Raw genomic sequence first — 20,969 nt, forward strand, 5'->3', positions numbered from 1 at the left:
CCATGGTTATTAGTGATGGTGAACTCCCCATGGTTATTAGTGATGGTCACCTCCCCATGGTTATTAGTGATGGTCACCGCCCCATGGTTATTAATGGTGGTCACCTCCCCATGGTTATTAGTGATGGTCACCTCCCCATGGTTATTAGTGATGGTCACCTCCCCATGGATATTAGTGATGGTCACCTCCCCGTGGTTATTAATGGTGGTCACCTCCCATGGTTATTAATGGTGGTCACCTCCCCATGGTTATTAATGGTGGTCACCTCCCCATGGTTATTAGTGATGGTGAACTCCCCATGGTTATTAGTGATGGTCACCTCCCATGGTTATTAGTGATGGTCACCGCCCCATGGTTATTAATGGTGGTCACCTCCCCATGGTTATTAGTGATGGTGAACTCCCCATGGTTATTGATGGTGGTCACCTCCCCGTGGTTAATGGTGGTCACCTCCCCGTGGTTAATGGTGGTCACCTCCCATGGTTATTAATGGTGGTCACCTCCCCATGGTTATTAATGGTGGTCACCTCCCCATGGTTATTAGTGATGGTGAACTCCCCATGGTTATTAGTGATGGTCACCTCCCATGGTTATTAGTGATGGTGAACTCCCCATGGTTATTAGTGATGGTCACCTCCCATGGTTATTAGTGATGGTCACCTCCCATGGTTATTAGTGATGGTCACCGCCCCATGGTTATTAATGGTGGTCACCTCCCCATGGTTATTAGTGATGGTGAACTCCCCATGGTTATTGATGGTGGTCACCTCCCCGTGGTTAATGGTGGTCACCTCCCCGTGGTTAATGGTGGTCACCTCCCCGTGGTTAATGGTGGTCACCTCCCCGTGTTTAATGGTGGTCACCTCCCCGTGGTTAATGGTGGTCACCTCCCCGTGGTTAATGGTGGTCACCTCCCCGTGGTTAATGGTGGTCACCGCCCCATGGTTATTGATGGTGGTCACCTCCCCATGGTTATTAGTGATGGTCACCGCCCCATGGTTATTAGTGATGGTCACCGCCCCATGGTTATTAGTGATGGTCACCGCCCCATGGTTATTAGTGATGGTCACCGCCCCATGGTTATTAGTGATGGTCACCGCCCCATGGTTATTGATGGTGGTCACCTCCCCATGGTTATTAGTGATGGTCACCGCCCCATGGTTATTAGTGATGGTCACCGCCCCATGGTTATTGATGGTGGTCACCTCCCCATGGTTATTAGTGATGGTGAACTCCCCATGGTTATTAGTGATGGTGAACTCCCCATGGTTATTGATGGTGGTCACCTCCCCGTGGTTAATGGTGGTCACCTCCCCGTGGTTAATGGTGGTCACCTCCCCGTGGTTATTAGTGATGGTGAACTCCCCATGGTTATTAGTGATGGTGAACTCCCCATGGTTATTGATGGTGGTCACCACCCCGTGGTTAATGGTGGTCACCTCCCCATGGTTATTAGTGATGGTGAACTCCCCATGGTTATTGATGGTGGTCACCACCCCGTGGTTAATGGTGGTCACCTCCCCGTGGTTATTAGTGATGGTGAACTCCCCATGGTTATTAGTGATGGTCACCTCCCCATGGTTATTAGTGATGGTGAACTCCCCATGGTTATTGATGGTGGTCACCTCCCCGTGGTTAATGGTGGTCACCTCCCCGTGGTTAATGGTGGTCACCTCCCCGTGGTTAATGGTGGTCACCTCCCCGTGGTTAATGGTGGTCACCTCCCCGTGGTTAATGGTGGTCACCTCCCCGTGGTTAATGGTGGTCACCTCCCCGTGGTTAATGGTGGTCACCTCCCCGTGGTTAATGGTGGTCACCGCCCCGTGGTTAATGGTGGTCACCTCCCCGTGGTTAATGGTGGTCACCTCCCCGTGGTTAATGGTGGTCACCTCCCCATGGTTATTAATGGTGGTCACCTCCCCATGGTTATTGATGGTGGTCACCTCCCCGTGGTTAATGGTGGTCACTTCTCCAGTGGTTTACAGACACCAGATTTGAAAGTAAAACATTTCAAACCTGTTTTTTATAATAAGTGAATTGATAAACATGTCATTGTAATAATAGAAGACTGTTCTACTCACCTGACTATTCCCCAAACCTATTCCCACCCACCAGCCAGTCATAGACACAAAGACAGACTCACGGTGGGTGGGTAGGAAAGGTTCAAAAACAGCAGGCATTAAAACAGAGGACATGTGAAAACTGAGAGATGAGAATATTCACTGCTGAGTTTGTGGTCTTTATGGCCATGAGCTTCAATGGACATAAAGTGTTGAAAAATCATCGGCTGATTCATATCTTTTAATATCTGCCTTCAGAGAGAATTCTCAGGCTGTAAGGGAAGGTGACCATCACTAATAACCATGGGAAGCTACCTTCAATTCTACAGTCCTCCACCAGCTGGACTCTCAGTCTCACAGAGAATGCCCACCAACTCGCTGAGGAGAAAACAGGGTCTCTCACTGGGAGTTTTGAGGGTGATCCACCCCCTTCATGATGAGAGAACTTCAAAGCTTCCCCTGCTCTGACCCCAAAAAACAAACTAAAGCCTGCGAGCCTGCCACAGCCGAGAGAATCTGCTGTTTCCTAGATTTTCGCAGAACTCGCTGTAGAAAGTTTGCAGCTTGTTAATCAGAACTAAGAGCTAAAATTAATTCTGCCTTCCCTTCTGAAGGGGCCCACCAATGACAGTCGAAAGTAAGAAATGGCCCAGAGTTGCGGAGGAGACGATTGGCTGCTAGCCAAATCCATTAAAACGACACCACGGGACCCTGCCACATAGCACACTGGATTGAGAGATGTGCCTGGGTCAGTTCAAATAGCAGCTTGCAGCGGGGGGGGGGGGGGGGGGGGGGGGGGGGGGCGGGGGGTGTTGAGGAGTCGTAGTTGAATCCAAAATCTGCAATGTTGCAGCAGCCAGCAACGCATTGATGGTGGAAGATAGCAGATGGGCAGAGTGAGTGCAGTGACCATCATGAAGGAGGTTCTGGGGAAACTGAAAGATCTGAAGGTGGATACATCTCCTGGACCCGATGGACTACACCCCGGGATCCTAAAAGAGATAGCGGAGGAAATTGTGGAGGCATTAATGATGATCTTTCAGGAATTACTGGAGGCAGGAAGGTTCCCAGAGGATTGGAAGGTGGCTCATGTAACACCCCTGTTTAAGAAGGGAGGGAGGCAGAAGACGGTAAATTATAGGCCTGTTAACCTGACTTCGGTCATTGGTAAGATTTTAGAGTCGGTTATTAAAGATGAGATCGCGGAGTACTTGGAAATGCATGGTAAAATAGGACTGAGTCAGCGCGGCTTCGTCAAAGGGAGGTCACGTCTGACAAAGCTGTTAGAGTTCTTTGAGGAGGTAACAAGGAAGCTAGACAAAGGAGAACCAGTGGATGTGATTTGTTTAGATTTCCAGAGGCCATTGACAAGGTGCCGCATAGGAGACTGTTAAATAAGTTTCGAGCTCATGGTGTTTAGGATAAGATTCTGTCATGGATAGAGGATTGGCTGACTGGCAGAAGGCAGAGAGTGGGGATAAAGGGGTCTTTTTCAGGATGGCAGCCGGTGACTAGTGGTGTGCCTCAGGGGTCTGTGTTGGGACCACAACTTTTCACAATATACATTAATGATCTGGAAGAAGGAACTGAAGGCACTGCTGCTAAGTTTGCAGATGATACACAAATCTGTAGAGGGACAGGTAGTATTGAGGAAGCAAGGGGGCTGCAGAAGGACTTGGACAGGCTAGGAGAGCGGGCAATGAAGTGGCAGATGGAATACAATGTGGAAAAGTGTGAGGTTATGCACTTTGGTCTGAATAATGGAGCCACAGACTATTTTCGAAATGGGGATATGCTTAGGTAATCAGAAGCACAAAGGGACTTAGTAATCCGAGTTCAAGATTCTTTTAAGGTTCAGTCGGCAGTTAGGAAGGCAAATGCAATGTTAGCATTCATGTTGAGACGGCTAGAATACAAGACCAGGGATGTACTTAACATAGCATAGAACATACAGTGCAGAAGGAGGCCATTCAGCCCATCGAGTCTGCACCGACCCACTTAAGCCCTCACTTCCACCCTGTCCCCGTAACCCAATAATCCCTCCTAACCTTTTTGGACACTAAGGGCAATTTATCATGGCCAATCCACCTAACCTGCACGTCTTTGGACTGTGGGAGGAAACCGGAGCACCCGGAGGAAACCCACGCACACACGGGGAGGATGTGCAGACTCCGCACAGACAGTGACCCAGCGAGGAATTGAACCTGGGACCCTGGCGCTGTGAAGCCACAATGCTATCCACTGTGCTACCGTGCTGCCCTTCTGAGGCTGTATAAGGCTCTGGTCAGACCCCATTTGGAGTATTGTGAGCAGTTTTGGGCCCCGTATCGAAGGAAGGATGTGCTGGCCTTGGAAAGGGTCCAGAGGAGGTTCACAAGAATGATCCCTGGAATGAAGAGCTTGTTGTATGAGGAACGGTTGAGGACTCTGGGTCTGTACTCGGAGTTTAGAAGGATGAGAGGGGATCTTATTGAAACTTACAGGATACTGCAAGGCCTGGATAGAGTGGACATGGAGAGGATGTTTCCACTTGTAGGAAAAACTAGAACCTGAGGGCATAGCCTCAGACTAATGGAACGGTCTTTTAAAACTGAGTAGAGTTGAATTTCTTCAGCCAGAGATTCTGGAATGCACTGCATGGGAGCAGGCTCAATCAAGGTATTCGAGACGGCATTAGATGTTTATTTACATAGAACCAATGCGCAGGGGAAAATGCAGGAGAATGGAACTCAGACATAATGCTCATTTGGAGAGTTGATGCTAGCAGGGTGGGCTGAATGGCCACCTTGTGCATTCTGTGAGGATCACGCACTCCAACACTTTGGTTCAGGACATTTGTCAATACTTCAATCTTGTTTTTATGTTTAACCTACTATTGAAAAAATATTTCTGTCATCTCTGCGAAACGCAGACCCTTTCGCTTCTTGTTTCTGCATTTTCTTTGGCAATAGTGTGGAGTGTTTCATATTCGTGAGGTTGGAGATGTTTGTCAAGTCTCCTCCAATGATTTGTTGCTTAACCAGCAATATGTAATCATAACATAACACGCCAACTAAATTACACGTCACCACAGAATATGTTCCTTTGAGAATATAAATCATCCCACCCTCTGTGTTGGAAAGGAAGGGTTCACTCTTAGTGTTCGACATTGTAGTGGCGATGACATCCACCAACATCAGTCAGAGTGCTTGAATATCATTCTCACCGTTGAAATGATTCCATAATGCAGCCTCCAGACAAATCTTCACAGATACAATTCCGGGCTGGCGAATCATGTGCCATCCCCAAGTTGTGACCCAACTCGTGGGTGATGGTCACGGAAACAGGCAAAAAGCTCGTCTTGGTGTCCTAAGAGAGAACAGAAAGAGGTTTCTGTGATTATGTTATGGCCCAGGGTTTAGAGAACTCCAAAGTGCATCATGGAGATCACCTGACCCACCACTTTTACTAGATTGTGGTATGGGGAGAACACGGCCCACTCTACAGGTGTGGGACAGCAGAAATTTAAAAGTAATTTTGAAATGAAAATCGCTCATTGTCACAAGTCGGCCACAAATTAAGTTACTGTGTAAAGCCCCTAGTCGCCACATTCCGGCGCCTGTACAGGGAGGCTGGTACGGGAATTGAACCATGCTGCTGGCCTGCCTTGGTCTGCTTTAAAAGCCAGCTCTTTAGCCCTGTGCTAAACCAGCCCTTCTTAAAGCAAAACAATGTTTATTCTATGAACTCAGTTGAGCTTTTTGAAACATACAGTGAACATCTTAGCAACCATCAGTTCAAATACCACCCCCAAAGAATACAACATGAAGTAATCCTTAAACTTTCCTTTTAACATCCATAAGATAAAAACACTCTTTACAGAAGCACATCAGGTTTAAATTCTCTACTGAGAGCAGTTATCACTCTGAATTGACCAAATAATCCAGAGATAGTCTTTGGGCAGCAGAGAGATCGAGATTACATCTTCTTTGACTGGCTTCAGCTCCAAAACTAAAACTAAACTTAAAAAAACACAGACACACCCAAGCTTTCCCCAAAGCGAAATTAAAAAGCAAAGCCAGAGCTCAGCTCCAGCCACACTCAGACATGACTGCAGCCATTTGAGCAGACAAACATTCCCATGACACCTTCCCCAAAGAAAAAAAAACCCATCAACTTCAAAATGGTTTCATTTTTCACATTTTTCACTTTCAATGAATATACGTTTTTTTTTAACAAAACTCGCAAACATTTATAATAACATAGTCCATTTTAGTTCTTCTTTCTCCAACTGGAATCCTTCTCGATTGATAGTCTCTTTGGACAAGAAGGCACAATCCATCCATTTCCCTACGCCTCGGCCTTTCTCTTTAAGGTCAGATACGTTAGTTCAATCTGATCACAGTGTCCCTTGTAATTCTCCAACACAGGAGGATTGTGTGTCTCAGCTTTCAGGCTGTCAAATGCGTGTTGAAACTCCGCTGTCCACTGAAATTTCCGACCTTTCTTCAGCAAGTCCGTCAATGGAGCAACCACACCACTAAAATTTGGCACAAATTTCCGGGAGAATCCATTTGTGCCAAGAAAGCGCATTATGTCCCTTCGTGTTGAGGGAATTGGAAACTCCTCGATAACCTTTGTTTTCACATCCCGTGGGACCAGTCGACCCTGTCCGATTGTATGGCCCAGGAAAGTGACTTGGACTTTTCCAAATTCACTTTTGGCTAGGTTTACCACCAAACCCACGATCGAATAACTCCATCAGATGTTTTAAATGTTCTTTCCATGTCTGGCTGAAAATTACCGATGTATTCCGCACAATTGGGTAATCCTGAAACAACTTTATTAGTTAACCGTTGAAATGTGGCTGGGGCGTTTTTCATGGCGTAACTTTGAATTGGTATATATCATCTGGAGTCACAATAGCTGAAACTTCCTTCGCCCTTTCGGATAAAGGTAACCTATAAATAATCCAGTTTGGAAATGAAAACGGATTGTTCCATCTTCTTAATGCAATCCTCCAAACGTGGGATGGGATAAGAGTCCGTTCTTGTAACTGCATTCACCTTTCTATAGTCCACATGCAACTGTTGGGTACCGTCTGGTTTAGGTACCAACACTATGGGTGAGCTCCATTGGCTGCAACCCACTTCAATTATGTCATTTTTAAACATACTTTCAATCTCTTTGTTAACCTGTGCTAATTTTAAAGGGTTAACGCAATCTGGATGTTGTTTGATTGGAACAGCATTTCCCACATCTACATCATGTATAGCCATTTTAGTACTTCCCAACTTATCTCCACAAACTTTCCCATGTGATATCAATAACTCTTTCAGGTCAGTTCATTTTTCCTCTGGAAGGTAACTCAACAATTCATCCCAATTTTTAAGAACATCCTCATTTTCCAATTTAATTTGAGGAATGTCAAATTCAAAGACATAGAATCATAGAATTTTCAGTGCAGAAGGAGGCCATTTGGCCCATCGAGTCTGCACTGGCTCTTGGAAAGAGCACCCTACCCAAGGTCCACACCTCCACCCTATCCCCATAACCCAATAACACTAAGGGCAATTTAGCATGGCCAATCCACCTAACCTGCACATCTTTGGACTGTGGAAGGAAACCGGAGCACCCGGAGGAAACCCACGCACACACGGGGAGGATGTGCAGACTCCGCACAGACAGTGACCCAAGCCGGGAATCGAACCTGGGACCCTGGAGCTGTGAAACAATTGTGCTAACCACAATGCTACCATGCTGCAGTCATCTGGGTTTGGTTCATCACTTTGAGTTAGAATCACTAAAACCTCCTCCTTTTGCTCTCCTTCCCCTTCAAAGTACCTTTTAAGCATATTCACATGACACACTCGGTGAGTTTTCCTTCTATCTGGCTTTTTAAGGTTCACCTACCACTGGTAAAAATACGAAAACTTAATCTCCACTGGCAAAACTATTAACTTTGGATTTCTTGTCCGCTACCCACTTCATCACATGTTGTACAACTTTCAAATGTTGTCTAGCCAATTCACCTGCTCTATTTAATCGTTCCCCAAAATTTTACATGTAATCCAATAATGTAATTTCCGATTTCTCACCCACCAATGTTTCCTCAATCAATTTAACTGGTCCTCTTACCTCATGACCAAATATTAGTTCCAAAGGACTGAATTTGGTTGACTCATTAGATGCATCCCTAATTGAAAACCGTCCGAATGGAATTCCATTATCCCAATCCTCTGGATAATCTTGACAATAAGCCCTCAACATTGTCTTCAATGTCTGATGCCACCTTTTTATCACTCCCTGCGATTCAGGATGGTACGCAGTTGATTTAAATTGTTTTATTCCTAAGCTATCCATAACTTCTTTGACCAACTTTGAGGTAAAATTTGATCCTTGATTCGATTGTATTTCTGTGGGTAGTCCATATCTAGTAAAGAATTTAAGTAACTCCTCCACAATCCTTTTAGCTGTAATATTACATACTGCAATGGCCTCTGGAAACCTAGTAGACACATCCATTACAGTCAAAAGATATTGATTCCCACTTTTCGTTTTAGGAAGCGGTCCTACACAATCGATTAGGACTCTTGTAAAAGGTTCCTCAAATACTGGAATGGATATTAAGGGCGCTGGTTTTATCACTGCTTGAGGTTTCCCTATCACTTGACATGTGTGACATGACCGACAAAATTTAACTGCATCTGTATGTAGTCCAGGCCAATAAAAATGTTTTTGGATTTTAGCTTGAGTTTTCCTTATTCCCAAATGACCTCCCACTGGCACCTCATGTGCTACTCGTAACACGTCCTTTCTGTACACTACCGACAATACTACTTGATGAACTTCTGCCCTCTTTTCATCCAGCTGCATATGAAAACATAGAACCGTACCGTACAGCACAGTGCAGGCCCTTCGGCCCACGATGTTATGCCGACCATTTATCCTGATCTAAGATCAACCTAACCGACACCCCTTCAATTTACTGCTGTCCATGTGCCTGTCCAAGAGTCGCTTAAATGTCCCGAATGACTCTGACTCCACCACCTCTGCTGGCAGTGATTGCACACACCCACCACTCTCTGTGTAAAGAACCCCCTCTGACATCTCCCCGATACCTTCCTCCAATCACCTTAAAATTATGTCCCCTCGTGACAGCCATTTCCACCCTGGGGAAAAGTCTCTGGCTATCCACTCTATCCATGCCTCTCATCACCTTGTACACCTCTATCAAGTCACCTCTCTGCCTTCTCCGCTCCAGTGAGAAAAGCCCTAGCTCCCTCAACCTTTCTTCAGAAGACATGCCCTCCAGTCCAGGCAGCATCCTGGTAAATCTCCTCTGCACCCTCTCCAAAGCATCCACATCCTTCCTATAATGAGGCGACCAGAACTGGACACAATATTCCAAGTGTGGTCTAACTAGAGTTTTATAAAGCTGCAGCAAACCTCACGGCTCTTAAACTCAATCCCCCTGTTAATGAAAGCCAACACACCATACGCCTTCTGAACAACCCTATCAGCCTCGGTGGCAACTTTGAGGGATCTATGTACGTGGACCCCAAGATCCCTCTGTTCCTCCACACTTCGAAGAATCCTGCCTTTAACCCTGTATTCAGCAATCAAATTCGACCTTCCAAAATGAATCATTTCACATTTATCAAGGTTGAACTCCATCTGCCACTTCTCAGCCCAGCTCTGCATTCTGTCAATGTCCTGTTGTAACCTGCAACAACCCTCAACACTATCTACAACTCCACCAACCTTCGTGTCATCGGCAAACTTACTAACCCACCCTTCCATTTCCTCATCCAAGTGAATTATAAAAACCACAAAGAGCAGAGGTCCCAGAACAGATCCTTGCGGGACACCACTGGTCACCGACCTCCAGGAGGAATACTTTCCATCCACTACCACTCGCTGTCTTCTTTCGGCCAGCCAATTCTGTATCCAGACAGCCAAATTTCCCTGTATCCCATGCCCCCTAACTTTCTGAATGAGCCTATCTTGGGGAACCTTATCAAATGCCTTACTGAAATCCATATACACCACATCCACTGCCCGACCTTCATCAATGTGTCTCATCACATCCTCAAAGAATTCAGTGAGGCTTGTGAGGCATGACCTGCCCCTCACAAAGCCATGCTCACTATCTTTAATCAAACTATGTTTTTCAAATAAGCATAAATCGTGGGCGGGATTCTCCACTCCCGGGACTAAGTGCCCGCGTCGTTGTGAATGCCGTCGCGTTTCATGATGGCGAGAACAGGACCCGGGCACGACCTATTCAGGTCCTCATAGGGGGCCAGCTCACGCCGCGCCGCTCCAGCCTCCTTGGCGCCGCGCCAACCCGCGCATGCGCATTTGGGGAGCTCATTCCCACGCATGCGCAGTTGGGGAGCTCATTCCCACGCATGCGCAGTTAGTTGGACCGCACCATCCTGCACATGCACAGGGAACCTTACGCGTGCCGGCCCCTCACCAACATGGTGCTGGGGATCTGGGGCCGGCCGCGGAAGGAGGTAGGCCCGGGGGGTGGGGGAAAGGCCGGCCCGTCGATCAGTGGGTCCTGATCGCGGGCCGGAGCCCATCGGAGCCCCCCCCCAGTGAAGGAGCCCCCCTCCCGCCCCACAGGTCGCACCCCCAGCATTCCCGCACAGTTCCCGCCGGCAGCGCCCAGGAGTGAACGGCGCCGGCGGGACTGTCATTTTTTTCACCGGCCGCTCGCCGCATCCGGGCCAGAGGCCCGGCGCGATTCCCGCGGCTCTGTTTTCGGGGGGGGGGGAGAATCGCATACGGTGGTCGAGGCGGCGTGCCGTGACTCGCGCGGTGCCTCGCGATTCTCCCACCCGGCGTGGGGGGGATGAGAATACCGCCCCCTATCTCTCAGAATCCTTTCCAATATTTTGCTCACCACAGACGTCAGACTCATGGGTCTGTAATTCCCAGGGATTTCCCTATTCCCTTTCTTGAACAGGGGAACAACATTCGCCTCCCTCCAATCATCCGGTACTACTCCAGTGGAGAGTGAGGACACAAAGATCATCGCCAACGGCACAGCAATCTCCTCCCTCGCTTCCCGTAGAAACCTTGGGTATATCCTGTAAGGCCCAGGGGACTTATCTCTCCTGATGCTTTTCAAAATTTACAGCACATCCTCCTTCTTAATATCAACCTGTTCGAGTCTATTAACCTGGTTCACACTGTTCTCATGGGCAACAAGGTCCCTCTCTCTAGTGAATTCTGAAGCAAAGTATTCATTTAGGGCCTCCTCCATCTCCTCAGACTCTAGGCACAGGTTCCCTCCACTATCCCTGATCGACCCTACTCTCACTCTGATCATCCTCTTATTTCTCACATAAGTGTAGAACGCCTTGGGGTTTCCCCTAATCCTTCCCCCCAGGGCTTTTTCATGCCCCCCCGTCTAGCTCTCCTCAGTCCATTTCTGAGGTCATTCCTGGCTACCTTGTAACCCTCTAGAGCCGTGCCAGATCCTTGCTTCCTCAACCGTACGTAAGCTTCCTTCTTCCTCTTGACTAGAAGTTCCACTTCTCTTGTCATCCAAGGCTCCTTCAACTTACCATTCCTTCCTCGTCTCAGTGGGACAAAACTATCTAGCACTCGCAGCAAGTGCTCCTTAAGCAACCCCCACATTACTGTTGTGTATTTCCCCAAGAACAATTGTTCCCACTTTATGCTCCTCAGCTCCTGTCTAATAGCAGTATAATTTCCCCTCCCCCAATTAAATACCTTCCCACACTGTCTGTTCCGATCCCTCTCCATGACTATGGTTAAGGTCAAGGAGTCGTGGTCACTGTCACCGAAATGCTCTCCCACCGAGACATCTGACACCTGGCCTGGTTTGTTGGCCGAGCACCAAGTCCAATATGGCCTCCCCCCTAGATGGCCTATCTACATATTGAGTCAGGAATCCTTCCTGTACACACCTGACAAAATCTGCTCCATCCGAACCATTTGCACTAAGGAGGTTCCAGTCAATATTAGGGAAGTTAAAGTCACCCATGACAACAACTCTGTTACTTCTGCACTTTTCCAAGATCTGCCGCCCAATCTGTTCCTCTATCTCTCTGCTGCTATTGGGGGGATCAAGAGAAAACTCCCAATGAAGTGACTGCTCCTTTCTTGTTTCTGACTTCCACCCATACTGACTCAGCAGACAAACCCTCCTCAATTACCTCTTTTTCTGCAGCTGTGGTGCACACCCTAATTAACAGTGCCACTCCCCCTCCTCTTTTACCTCCCTCCCTATTCTTCTGAAAACATCTACACCCCAGAACATCTAACAATTCCTGCCCCTGTGAAATCCATGTCTCCGTAATGGCCACAACATCGTAGTTCCAAGTACTGATCCATGCTCTAAGTTCATCTCCCTTATTCCTGACACTCCTTGCATTGAAACAGACACACTTTAACCCATTCCACCGAGTGCAACTTTGCCCTATCAACTGTCTATCCTTCCTCACAGACTTGCTGCATACTATTTCTGCCCGTTCAACGGCTACTCTGTCCTCTGATCCATAGCTCTGGTTCCCATCCCACTGCCAAACTAGTTTAAAAGGTCTCCATTTTCTCATCAAGACATCATTTTTACGGTAACAACACTCTGGTTTACACTCAGATTCCTCTTCTGTGTATGCTTTCTGATATATCCGGTTTATTTCTACATCTTTCTGTTGTAACTCCGTCAATTTTCCTGAACTAAAAATATCCCCCTCATCCTCCGCCTGTTCTTTTCCAACCGTCTGATCAAAAATCGTTTCTGATAATGGCACTTCACCTTTATCTTCAATCTCTGATTTCTCCTCTTGTCTTAACCTGTGACTTTGCGATCTTGTTACTACACAATCCGGAAAAATCAGAGGATATTCGTCCTTCAACACTTCAGTTGTCTGATTTTCCACTGGCTTATCGCCCACAGTAGGAATCACTTCCGCCTGCGATCCAGCTATATCATTACCCAAGATAAACTGTATTCCTGGACAAGATAGTTTCCCTATTACTCCTATTACCACTTCACCACTCTTCACTGGACTTTCCAACCTTACCTTATATAATGGAACACAACTCTTCTCACCCTGAATTCCACATATTACCACCTTCTGTGGCAATATTCCTCCCAAACTAGATAACTCCTCATCTCTTACCATTAAAGATTGACTAGCTCCCGTATCTCTTAAAATTGTGACTTCTTTACCTGCTCCTCCTGATACACATGAGTAAACTTTACCCACACAAGTAAATTCTTTAAAGAGATCTAACACCTTCTTATCAATCACCTCTTGATCAGACTGTCCAATCTTTTTACCTCCTTCGCTTCACTTGGGCTTTCCTTTACCAATCTAACAAACCCCACTATCTTATCCTGTTTTACCACATCAGCCTTCCCAGTGCTTTTCTTCAACCACCAACACTGTGACGTTACATGGCCTAGTTTATTACAGTGAAAACATTTGAAACTTTTCATGTCTCTTCCACCCTCCTGGATTTCTTTTTTAATCTGAGGTACACTCTCCTTATTATCTCCCATCAGATCACCTTTACCTTTACCCCTTGAGTATTTCTCATGTCCCCAGTTTCTATCCCTCACAGCCTGAAACTGATGTTGTCAGCCAAACTTTGATTTATGAACTAATTCATAATGATCTGCCATTTCCGCTGCTAATCTCGCAGTTTGAACCCTCTGTCCTTCCACATGTGTTGTCACTACATCAGGAATTGAATTTTTAAACTCCTCCAAAAGTATAATTTCTCTGAGAGCTTCATACGTTTGGTCTATTTTCAAAGCCCGTATCCACCTATCAAAATTACTCTGTTTGAGCCTTTCAAACTCCATGTATGTTTGACCAGGTTCTTTCCTTAAATTTCTAAACCTTTATCTGTGGGCTTCAGGCACTAGTTAAATGCACCTAAGATGGATTTTTTTCTCCTCCTCATACGTCCCAGATACCTCCTCTGATAGTGATGCAAACACACTAGCCCTACCTACCAACTTTGTTTGAATCAGTAATTCCCTGTGGCTATTTCATTTATTGAGCTACTTTCTCAAATGAAATAAAAAAAGGCTTCTACTTCCTTCTCATCAAACCTTGGCACTGCTTGGACATATTTAAATAGATCCCGAACAAGCCTTCGACACTGAAGCTCTTTCGCTTCATCCTCATCACTATTCTCCAACTGTACTTTTTTTCCACCCGCCAATCTTAACTGACTGTCAAATTTCATGGTCATTTTCCGAAGCTCAAACTCTCTCTCTCTCTCTCTTTCCCTGTCCTCTCTCTCTCTTTCTTTTTCCCTGATCTGTATTTCCCTGTCTCTTTCTTTTTGTTCTGCTCGGGCCATTCTTTCTTTTCTCCTTTCTTCTCTCTCCTTTTCTTTGTCCTCTCTATCTCTTTCTCTCTCTTTTTCTTTTTCCTCTCTACCGTCGTTCTCTTTTTCTTTTTCCCTGATCTGTATTTCCTTTTCTCTCTCTTTTTTGTTTTGCTCGGGCTATTCTTTCCTTTTCTCTCATTTCGTATTCAAGCTGCTTTAATTCTTTTTCATGTTCAAGTTGCTTGATTTGTAACTGAAGTTTTTCCATTTCTAATACGTAGACTGTATCTCAGGCAATTTGAAATACTCAACTACCGCTGTAAGGACCTCACCTTTTCGTACCTTGACAGGTAATGTTAACTGCAATGTTTTTGCCAAATCTAACAGTCTGTTTTTAGTCTCTGCCCGTAAGGTACTGCGTGTGACCATCTACACCCCAAAACATCTGAGCCTCTGAAAGAGCCATTGTCCACAACACACTCCCCACGTAAACTGAAATACCACACCTGACAAGCTACCACAATATGCTCCCCCCTCACTGTCTTTAAGTTCACAAACCCAACCCAACTTCTATCCACCTCGAGCCCCCAATTTGTTATGGGCCAGAGTTTAGATAACTCCAAAGTATATCATGGAGATCACCTGACCCACGACTTTTACTCGGTTGTAGTATGGGGAGCACAAGGCCCACTCTACAGGTGTGGTACAGCAGAAATCAAAAAGTAATTTTTTGCAGGCAAAACAATGTTTATTCTATGAACTCAGTTAGCCTTTTTAAAACATACACTGAACATCTTAGCAACCATCAATTCAAATACAACCCCAAAGAATACAACACTCTCAACTTTCCTTTTAACATCCATAAGATAAAACCCTCTTTATCGAAGCACATCAGGTTTACATTCTCTACTGAGAGCAGTTATTACTCTGAATTCACCAAATGATCTAGAGATAGTCTTTACATGGCAGAGAGAACGAGATTACACCTGCTCTGTCTGGCTGCAGCTCCAAAACTAAAACAAAACCAAAAAACACAGACACACCCAAGCTTTTCCTCAAAGCGAAATTAAAAAGCAGAGCCAGAGCTCAGCTCCACCCACACTCTGACATCACTGACAAACATTTCTTAAAGTGACATTTTCATGAAAATTATGTTCTGAAAACACTGCATAACCCGAATAAAAAGGAACTGCAACACTCATACAAAATATTTTTACTGGCATGTACTTAGTTAGGTCGCCCTCCTTCCATACTCTGATAGATGTGTATTCCTGAATATTGGGTAGGGATTAGGGACTTTAACTCCCTGGCAGACAGTAGCCTTCAGCAAGAAAAAGCAAGAGACCTTATGATGGTAGCACAGTGGTTCGCACAATTGCCTCACAGCACCAGGGTCCCAGGTTCGATTCCGGCTTTGGTCACTCTCTGTGGGGAGTCTGCACGTTCTCCCCGTGTCTGCGTGGGTTTCCTCCGGGTGCTCCGGTTTCCTCCCACAAGTCCCGAAATACATGCTTGTTAGGTGAATTGGGCATTCTGAATTCTCCCTCTGTGTACCTGAACAGGCGCCGGAACATGGCGACTAGGGGCTTTTCACAATAACTTAATTGCAGTGTTAATGTAAGCCTACTTGTGACAGTAATAAAGATTATTATAACATTAGAAAAATTCAGCAAAGGTATTGATTAAGAAGGGGAAAATACAATTTGAAAGTAAACTGGCGGGGAACATAAAAACTGATGTAATGTTTCTGCAGATAGTAAAGAGAAAAGAATTAATAAAAAACTAATGTACGCTCCTTACAGTCAGAAACGGGGGAACTCAGAACAGGAAACAAAGAAATGGCTGAGGAACTAAATTCGTACTTTGCTGCTGTCTTCACAAAGGAAGACAGAAATAATGCACTGGACATTCTGAGAAACACCAGTTTTCACGAGGAGCTGAAGGAAATTAGTATTAGTAGAGAAATAGTTTTGGGGGAATTAATGGGATTGAAGATGGACAAATATCCATCACCAAATATCTCCAGTACTTAAGGAAGTGGTCCAGAAATAACAGATCTATTGGTGGTCATTTTCCAAAATATTTGGAGTACTTTCTACACATTGGAAAGTAGTGAATGTAACCCCCACGATTCAAAAAGGAAGATAAAGAAAAAACAGGGAACTATAGACCAGTGAGCCTAACGTCAGTAGTGGGGAAGTTGCTGGAGTTCATTATCAAGGATTTCAGAGCACAGCATTTGGAAAGCAGTGGTGTGATCAGACAAAGTCAGCATGGATGTATGAATGGAAAACCATGTTTGACAAATCTACTAGAATTCTGTAAAGATGTAACTAGTAGACTTGACCAGGGAGAACTGGTGGATGTACTTTATTTAGACTTTCAGAAGGCTTCCGACAAGGTCTCGCAGAGCAGATTAGTGTGTAAAGTTAAAGCGCATGGGATTACGGGTAGTGTCTTGAGATAGATAAAAACTTGGTTCGCAGACAGGATGCAGAAATTTGGAATAAAAGTGTATTTTTCTGATTGTCAGAGTGATGGGCCAGGGTTTAAAAACTCCAAAGTGTATTATAGAGTTCACCTGACTGACATTTTCTGTTGAATTTGGCTGGGATGAACACTTTAATCAACATAAGCTTTATTCTAAGAACTTTCAATTACAAACATAAAGATACCCCGCAGCTACTGGAATCTATGTATAACACTTAATGAATTCCCCTTAACTGTTCCAATTCAAAAACAAAATCCCACAAACCAAAAAACCTTTTTCAAGGGCGTGACCCAGCACTCTGCATTCTCATTTGAATAAGTCTGGCTTTTCCTGAGATTCTGACCCTGTCTCACCAGAAGGTTTAAACCCGTCCGCAAAGCAAACTATATCTTTTAAGTTACCAAAGCAGGTAGCTACAATCAATGTTTTTTTTACTGGAACAGATATTTAAAATGAAAGTAGAGAGAGCCTTATTATGTATTTTATTTTTATTTTACTTTCTTTTCATGTACTTAATGATCTTTTTGAGCTGCTTTCAGGAAAATAGTTTCATTGTACCTTGGTACACGTTGACAATAAACAAATCCAATCCAATCCAATCCAGACAGGCAAAAACACATCTGTTCTCTGTCTGAGTCCACAGCAGCCACATGTGAAAGCAAAACCAAAATCAGCTGACAAAGCCACAGCCCAGCTCCACCCACACAATGACATCACTGAAGCCATGTGATAAGACAGAAACCTTTCTTAAGGGGACCCTCCCATGACCGCAGGCAGTGACTTGTGGGCTACCGCAGGGACCTTTGCTAGGACCCCAACTGTTCACATATATTAATGATTTGGACAAGGGACCTAAATATATTATCTCCAAATTTACAGTGATACAATGTTGGGTGGGAAGGCGAGCTGTGAGGAGGATGCAGCGATGCTTCAGCGGGATTTGGACAGGATGAGTGAGTGGGTACACGCATGGCAGATGCAGTATAATGTGGATAAATGTGAGGTTATCCGCTTCGATAGCAAAAGTAGGAAGGCAGATTATTATTTGAATGGGTGGATACATAGCAAGATCTTGTTATCCTTGTGCACCAGTCACTGAATGTAAGTGCGCAGGTAGAGCAGGCAGTAAAGAAGGCAAATGGTATGTTGGCCTTCATAGCGAGAGAATTTGAGTTTAGAAATAGCGATGTTTTACTGCAATTGTCTCGGGCACTGGTGAGGGCACACCTGTGTTTTAATCTCCATATCTGAGGAAGGATGTTCTTGCTGTGGAGGGAGGGCAGCGAAGGTTTACCAGGCTGATTCCTGGGATGGCGGGACTGTCAGATGAGGAGAGTCTAAATCGGTTATGTTCACTAGGGTTTAGAAGAGTGAGAGGGGATTCCATAGAAACTTACAAAATTCCAACAGGATTAGACAGGGTAGATTCAGAAAGAATGTTCCTGATGGTGGGGGAATCCAGAACTAGGGGTCATAGTTTGAGGATAAGGGGTAAACATTTGAGGACTGAGGTGAAGAGAAAGTTCTTCACCAAGAGAGCGGTGAATCTGTGGAATTCATGACCACAGAAAGTAGTTGAGGCCAAAACGTATGATTTCAAGAAGGAATTAGATATAGCTCTTGGAGCTAAAGGGATCGAGGGTTATGGGGGTGTAGGGGGAGGTGGCATCATAATGAATGGCGGAGCAGACTCGAATGTCAAATGGTCACCCCCTGCTTCTATTTTCTATGATGTGGAGTTGCCGCCGTTGGACTGGGGTGGGCACAGTAAGAGGTTTTACAACACCAGGTTAAAGTCCAACAGATTTGTTTCGAATCACTAGCCTTCGGAGCGCTGCTCCTTCCTCAGGTGAATGAAGAGGTGGGTTCCAGAAACGCATATATAGACAAAGCCAGTGATGCAAGATGATACTTTGAATGAGAGTCTTTGCAGGTAATTAAGTCTTTACATGTCCAGACAGATCAAATGCGGGAGGGAGAATCACTGGTTAAAGAGGTGTGAATTGTCTCAAGCCAGGACAGTTGGTAGGATTTCGCAAGCCCAGGCCAGATTATGGGGGGGTGAATGTAATGCGACATGAATCCCAGGTCCCGGTTGAGGCCATAGTCATGTGTGTGGAACTTGGCTATAAGTTTCTGCTCGGCGATTCTGCGTTGTCGCGGGTCCTGAAGGCATCCTTGGAGAATGCTTACCCGAAGATCAGAGGCTGAATGGTCTTGACTATTGAAGTGTTCCCCGACTGGAAGGGAACATTCCTGCCTGGTGATTGTCGCACGATGTCCGTTCATCCGTTGTCGCAGCGTCTGCATGGTCTCGCCAATGTACCACGCTTCGGGACATCCTTTCCTGCAGCGTATGAGGTAGACAACGTTGGCTGAGTCACACGAGTATGTACTGCGTACCTGGTGGATGGTGTTCTCACGTGTAATGGTGGTATCCATGTCGATGATCTGGCAGAGATTGCCCTGGCAGGGTTGTGTGGTGTCGTGGTCGCTGTTCTGAAGACTGAGTAGTTTGCTGCAAACAATGGTTTGTTTGAGGTTGCGCGGTTGTTTGAAGGCAATTAGTGGGGGTGTGGGGATGACCTTGGCAAGATGTTTGTCTTCATCGATGATGTGTTGAAGGCTGCGAAGAAGATGTTGTAGTTTCTCCGCTCTGGGGAAGTACTGGACGACGAAGGGTACTCTGTCGATTCTGTCCCGTGTTTGTCTTCTGAGGAGGTCGTGCAGTTTTTTGCTGTGGCGCGTTGGAACTGTCGATCGATATGTTGAGCGCCATGTCTCGTTCATACAAGGGCGTCTTTCAGTGTCTGTACATGTCTGTTTTCTATGTATGTTTCTCTGTATGCTTCAAGTTCATTGAGCGATGTTCGCTTTCATTTAAACTTTTTCAGACTCAAAGAACTAGTTAAACAAAAATCCTTCTTTCCTTCAGAACTGAAACCTCATGGTCATATCCTCCCCTCAAGCTGATCATTTTATATTACAGTGATGAGGAGTTTGAGCTTTGACAAGGATGTTGTGTTAGCCACAGGCGTGAGGAAATGAGGGAAATTGGGTGCTTACCGAGTTTACTCCTCCAGATTTTAGAACTGAACATATTCCGCCAAACGATGCCAATCCTGAAAGATCGTGAGCAAAGTTGGTCGTTCTGTAAAAGAGAAGTCAACATGAACAGAGAAGAACATTGCAGAGTCAAAGGGTGACAGACAACATGCCATGGAGGAAGAAGCAATTGATTTTTATAATGGCCACGGAATCATCTCCACTTTCAGAGCAGCCGCTTCTGAGACACCCTGGAATTAGGATAGTAGCAGCGGGCCCCTTAAATGGGTCGTGGTTTCGAAAGGTCATGTGACCCGATCGGCCAATCAAGGCGTAGCGTGTGGAGCCCGGGCCTAAGCCTGGGCTTTCCTGGGTAGAATCGACCCTGGAGCTCCAGAGGCTGGTAACACATCCTAGCACTCTATATATATATTCAGTTATCCTGGTAAGTCACTTGTTCTTCAAAGCAGGTGGTGCCAATCACTCAGATGCTACATTGGCGATGAGGATAATCGGAAGCACCTTCGACTTGTCACACAAAATAAAAAACACCTTGGGTGAGCTTCTCCCTTTCTGAGACTAAGTGTTGACGCTCAGGCAGTATCTTTGGACTATAACGGCAGAAAAAGTGGCGCCGTATCTGCACCAATTCTGCTCCTGTTAATGGGCTAGCACCAGCGCCATGTGGAACACAATCGATTCTAATGAGAAACATAGGACATAGAACAGTACAGCACAGAACAGGCCCTTCGGCCCTCGATGTTGTGCCGAGCTTTGTCCAAAACCAAGATCAAGCAATCCCATTCCCTGTCATTCTGGTGTGCTCCATCTGCCTATCCAATAACCGCTTGAAAGTTCCTAAAGTGTCCGATTCCACTATCACAGCAGGCAGTCCATTCCACACCCTAACCACTCTCTGAGTAAAGAACCGACCTCTGACATCCCTCCTATCTCCCACCCGGAACCTTATAGTTATGCCTCCTTGTAACAGCTACATCCACCCGAGGAAATAGTCTCTGAACGTCCACTCTATCTATCCACCTCATCATCTTATACACCTCTAT

At 45.6% G+C, this 20,969-nt stretch overlaps 1 protein-coding gene across 1 annotated transcript in view; it reads right to left on the reverse strand.

Annotated features, from left to right (window-relative positions):
- Positions 1-20,969, reverse strand: part of LOC140409453 (disintegrin and metalloproteinase domain-containing protein 12-like) — a 170,637-nt gene that overhangs the window by 110,981 nt on the left and 38,687 nt on the right. The window contains exons 3-4 of the mRNA XM_072497885.1: positions 19,927-20,011; positions 5,266-5,408 (exon numbers count right to left, since the gene is read on the reverse strand). Coding sequence (XP_072353986.1) covers positions 5,266-5,408; positions 19,927-20,011 — 228 coding nt within the window. The remainder of the gene's footprint in view (positions 1-5,265; positions 5,409-19,926; positions 20,012-20,969) is intronic.

This window comes from Scyliorhinus torazame, chromosome 3, assembly GCF_047496885.1.
Source record: "Scyliorhinus torazame isolate Kashiwa2021f chromosome 3, sScyTor2.1, whole genome shotgun sequence".
NCBI lineage: Eukaryota > Metazoa > Chordata > Chondrichthyes > Carcharhiniformes > Scyliorhinidae > Scyliorhinus > Scyliorhinus torazame.